At 33.1% G+C, this 5,784-nt stretch overlaps 1 protein-coding gene across 1 annotated transcript in view; it reads right to left on the minus strand.

The window, feature by feature from the left end:
• Positions 1-347: 347 nt before the first annotated feature.
• LOC104521537 (protein diaphanous homolog 3-like) overlaps positions 348-5,784 on the minus strand; it is a gene marked incomplete at both ends in the record, with an annotated part of 6,859 nt that continues 1,422 nt past the window's right edge. Inside the window, 4 exons of the mRNA XM_010163563.1 lie at positions 348-453; positions 918-1,054; positions 1,434-1,503; positions 1,587-1,661. Coding sequence (XP_010161865.1) covers positions 348-453; positions 918-1,054; positions 1,434-1,503; positions 1,587-1,661 — 388 coding nt within the window. The remainder of the gene's footprint in view (positions 454-917; positions 1,055-1,433; positions 1,504-1,586; positions 1,662-5,784) is intronic.

Here is a 5,784-nt window from a genome sequence, read left to right on the forward strand (position 1 = left end):
TTTTTACGTTTCAGTAAGTATCACCAGAAGTGAAATAATCTAATGAATGTACAACTCATGCTTTATTTTAAAAGGCAGTATTGATTTAACTCCCAAAGTCTGCAAGATCTGGGTGAATAGACATGGTGAATAGACATCAACAAATTCAATGTACAACACCTCTGTGTTTCTCAACTCTGAATCTTTCCTCATTTTAAAAGATAACATAATAAACAACACTTACAAATTTGACTTCTATTTGAAGCAATATCCCTCCTCCTTTTTATTGTAATGGCTTGTTCAACACAGAAAAATAAGTAATTTTATTTTTACCTGTTGCAGAAGTTTGTTAAAAACAAATTGCTTACTTGCAGCTGAACTGAGTTATCCTGAAGACCTTCTACAATAGGAGAGAATCTATCAACATTCCTTTCCTCTGCTGCTGCTGTTACAGCTTCCAAAATTTTTTCAAGGCTGTAAGAAAAGAAGAGCATTTCACTGAGGAGAGATATTCCACCTTGCTGTTCATTTGTTATCTGAAGAGCCATGTTGCCAAAGTATTCACGTGCCTCAGTTTCTTGCATACAAATTTAGGAGGTTTAAGCATTACCTGTTTCCTTTGGAGACTTTTGCAGCCAAAGAATAACTTACTGGATTACAATGGTTAAGATACTTTAAAAATAATGCTAAAAAAATTAAACAAAAGAACGCCTACATAACTACTTCCATCTAACCAATATATCCACATGTCAAAAAGAAAACTCTTATTGACATGACTATAATAAAAATCACAGACAAAGGTACTCCGAAAAATGACAATATAGTACAGATCCTACTTTCAAACCTAAGTTGAAAATTTTAGCATTTCATTCAGGTATAACTATGATTTTGGATATAGTAAAATTACCTTAGTACTTCTGGCTGAATACAGTACTTACATGTTTTCCTCTCCAACAATGCACATTGCAGAAAGGAGTTTAACTATATCTGTCATCATGTTAGTTTGCTTGGGATCAATTGCTTTGATCAGCAACAAAAGGCTTCTCTCTTCTCCTAAAATTCTTTCCAATCCATACTAAAGAACAGAAAAACAGTTGTAAGGAGAGCTGGAGGGAATCCAAATCACTGCATTGAATATCTAGCAGAAGATAGTGACAGTTCCCTCAAGTAAATATTTCAAATGACATTTAAGTCCGTCAAATAATTAAGAAAAAAAATAAGTTACGGGAATGTCCAAAATGGGTCACTTATTCTTTAATAAGGGCATATATCAGCATCAAAAGTTTATACTATTCTCTGAATATATTTCTGCAGAGAGGAAGTGGTAGCAGAAAGAACTTCAAACCACACCTGACCAACACATCACTTCTCCAAATTGCACAGGTTTACATCCACTGATCAGGTACATTATCTGATTGAACTGTAGTAATTCCAGATTTTTAAAAATGCCATACCTTATTATTCATGAAGGCTCTCAAACACTGTATAACCTTATGCTGACTCCTCTTCACAACTTTGTCCTGGCTAAATAAATTAAAAATTCAGTGTCATTAAATGCAGTTTACATATAAAGAAAAGCTGGCAATTTTTTATTAAATCATCCTTACTTTTTTGTCTCAACCAATCTTTCCAAAACATCCAACAGCAGCCCCAGACCTTCTCGGCCAAAGTTTTCAACCCAGCTAGGCAGAAAGAAGAGACATTAAAAAAATTGATAATTCAAAGAGCAATTACAATGAATGAAAATTGTCAGCATAAATAAAAGGTACTGGATCATTTTAAACTGGATCATTTTAAAACCCAAAATCAACTCTTTATTCAATACAAGATGAAGAGGCATTGCATTCACTCATTGCTGCAATTAGATAACCTTAAATTAAGATTTAAAATTAAAGTAGCCATTAAATTTAGTAATTTTAATTTTTAAATTAACAATTACACATTCTTTAGCTTAGCACTATAAATGAAAAAACCCTTGCAAAGGAAGGGAAGAAAAACAATAATTTCTACTACACAGTGTTCTCCTGGAAAGGTCAGAATCTAACCACAAACTGCTTAAAGGAACAGCAGAAGTGGCTGCCTGAGATATTAATCCACACAAATATCTCCAATGGAACATAACAAAAATTTAAATTTTCAGATATTGCCAAAGCTATCCTTTGCTGAGGTTAAGTCTGGGCGTGCTGTTTCTACATGACACAGCTGCTCCACAGTCCTGTTTACTATTCCTTAAAACCCCTTGATATCAAATACAAATAACTGCATGACTGACAGCAGTACTGCAGCCAACCCTTTGACAGTAGCTGTTGGTCTTGCTGAAACAGTGATGTTCGATCAATTACCTAACCCTAAAGTTCCTGGACAACACTGTCATTCATAGTCATAACAGAAGGAATATTTTGCTCTTTAGACTTCATTGTCTGTGTAAAGCACAGATATTTTAAACTTCAAATTTTTAACAAAATCCCACTGGAGGAAGAAGTTGACTGCAGAGGCAACAAAAATACATATACAAGCAAAGAAACTGTAAAGACTATTTGCTTAGGAAATTCCTTCCATAAAGGGTGAAGTTACAATATTCAATTATGGACTGAATTCACAAGTACTTGAACACTCTTTTCTTCCCATAAGAGGCAGGAATATTTCCTGACACCTTCAGTCAATTTTCCATGCTACTGCCATAAGACAAATACTTGGATCTCTTATTATTTTCTTTGGTCAACAAGACAGAAAATTATTTCATAATGGGTATCTCTTCCATACTTTTTCCACTTTTAAATTAGTGTATTACTTGTATCTATTAACTGATTACAAAACCATCTCTATTAAGAACAGATATAGTTATCATGATAAAGATGTAATACTTTTCACCGCCTTCATCATCAAAACATGGATTTTGTCGTGGGTGTAGTACCAATAGTTTCGGTGCATTCTTTAAATTATTACTTAAAAAAGCTTAAGGTCAGGAAATCCCTTGTCATGTATTAACCAAATAAAGTCTTTTACATAAAATGCAATTCTGCAACATCAGAAGTTCAACATCAAGACATTGATCAGAATTAGTAAAAAATGACATTGTTCACTTTACTTGCATTACAGCCTCTCCACTGTTTTCTGTTTTGCCTGTCTACAAACCATTGAACACATTGGGTAAAATTTATTTTTCATCAGTTTTGAATAGTAAACAGAATATTTAGATACTTCTACAATGGTGGGACCTTACTAGTGACAAGTAATAAGCTATTCTCTTGGAAATAACACAATAGAGATGCAATAGCTCTTTTGAAATATATAGTACTTCCAATCCCATCATAGGATCAAATTAAACAGTTCTTCATATCTGCTAGATACAGAACTGTAATGGACTTGAAATTATAGGAAGAGAGAGCTAGATCAGATGCTTTTAAAAGTTTTTCCCCTAAAAGTAAATATATATATGAAAATAGATTTTCTCCTTCCTGGCTGGGTATTTCGTTCTGAAGCAGATTAGGCAAATAGCTGTCAATTATTTTTTATATAACTGGCCATATCTGACCTAAAGATGATCCTACTAGACCCTTCTTAACATATTTTCTATTAGACAGGATTGTGCATAGCCACTTTGTCATACATCTGGCAGCTGAGGATGCTGAGAATGATGGAGTGCCTAAAATACTATTGCATTATTACTGCCCTTTCCTCTGCTTCCACAAAAGAACAAATACTACCTACACTACCCCAAGCAAACACTCAGCTTCTTGTCAGTCTGACAAAATACCAAGCTATCAGTGCCCCTAGTTTCAATTTATTAAAAAAGTCCTCTTAATGAAAAGAGTTAAATCTACTACAGCTATAATACAAAAGGAGAAGAAAAAGTTGTAGGTAACAAGTTATCTGTAATACTGTGTAACACTAGATCACCGAATCACTTTTGATAAATTGTGTTGGCAACTGTGAGGTAAAAACATCACATTTTTTTACCTAAATAATAGTGACCAAGATCAGTGGATACATTTTCCTTTCGAGGCTTTCTTTTTATACTGATGGAAAATAAATACTACTTTTTGCAGTAAGCCATGGATTTCAATACATTTTTCTAAAGTATCAGGGTCAAACTACGCAATATGACTAGATTCGGATTTTCTCTGTGAACTAAAAAAAACACATTTTACAAAAATGACTAATTGAAAAAAATGTTGTAGAAACAGTTCTTGCATTAGAAACTGAAATGTCAACAAGACTAAAAAGTTAAGTTGATTAAAGTATAGTAATTGGAAAAACAGAAAAAAAAATGTGTTGTCAAAAAGATGACAACCCACAAATGTGAAGACTGTCAGGCTAGATCCAATCTAAATTTAATTCTCATCCTGTTAAAAAACAAATTTATTCTTAGTTATTATAGACACACATAATAAAATCCCAAAATTTCATCAGTTATTTCCCATTATCCATATCATAGGAAGTAAGAATTAAAACTAAACATGGATTTATAGCAGCTGGACTGGAGTTCAGTATTTATGTCAAAGCAAGTACAAAGATCTGGCCGCTGAAAGGAAAATCCAAGTCACCAATATTTGCATTCAATTACTATCAGCTGTTGTTACTCATTAGAAAGAAGGAGATAAGATTTAAAAATGTTTACTCCACAAATTTTCAGTAGGAATAACAGTGTTCTGCTGTTACATTTTTGCTATTTATGTATAAAAGCCCTACAGAAGATTTTTTTTTTCCTCCCAAGGCTATTTTAAAATTTTCTGTTTAAGCCTAGTGAGGTCTATATTAACAGACTTTTTCAGCACCACTAAATACACCAAAAGACTGTTTCAGAACCCATATATTCTATTGTTTGTGATCCTTCTTTTGATTTGTAGACTAAAATGCATTCATCAACAAAGAGTAGAGGTTTTTTTTGTTTTTTAAACTACTGCCTACTTAAAAACTTCTCCTCTGTTGTTTTTGGAAGCTACAGTCACTTTCCTTCCAATTCAGACCTCTCAAATTCAGACCTATTCTTAGGCCATACATCCATTAACTTAATAATGAATTTCACTCCAATCCAAGCATTATAGTTCTTTTATGTTTTCTCTTACTTTCTCCTTAATGTTTCAAATTGAAGTTAAGTTTTAATTAATTATGGTCAAGTTAGGACTTGGATTCAATTGTCAAATTTTCTACCTACTATAGTTTATATTTGCCTGAACAAAGTTAAAGCCAGTGTTGAAATCTAGAACTATTTCTACCAATAAGTTAAAGAAACTAATCTCTCAAAATTATCAATATAATACTTTGATATCAACAATGCATCATACCCTTCTAGCATGCTTTGAAGGATCGACATAAAATACACTAAGCTTAAGAAAATGAGAACGCTCATTTTTCCATTTCTTCATGCACAAAAGCATTTGCTCTTTTCCCTGTACTCACAACATATCTCTACAGATTTCCAATCAATTCTTTACTCAAAGAGAAAGATTAGAGGAAATTCTGCTTAGTCCAAAATTTCATAATGTTTAGTAGCTGTAAAACTTGTAAGTTTCTGTACTTTGTTCTTCCAGATAATATTGATCATCAGACTTCTGGAACTGACCAGATGCTCCATTACAATATCATAGTCCAATTCAACTTGCATTCTTTATCTAATGTCTCAGGTATAGATCAACACTGTCCTCTCACAGCTGGTCTCCACATTCCTTATTCTGATACCATGTCTCCCTTTTCCTCACCCTTTCATGTTCTATCACATTGTACTGCATGGCAGAATTAGTGCCACACCAAGATAATGGGGTTTGGTTTGTTTTGGTTTTTTGCAGGAGGGGAATTAACTTT

The sequence above is a fragment of the Antrostomus carolinensis genome, unplaced genomic scaffold (assembly GCF_000700745.2).
Source record: "Antrostomus carolinensis isolate BGI_N321 unplaced genomic scaffold, ASM70074v2 scaffold15102, whole genome shotgun sequence".
NCBI lineage: Eukaryota > Metazoa > Chordata > Aves > Caprimulgiformes > Caprimulgidae > Antrostomus > Antrostomus carolinensis.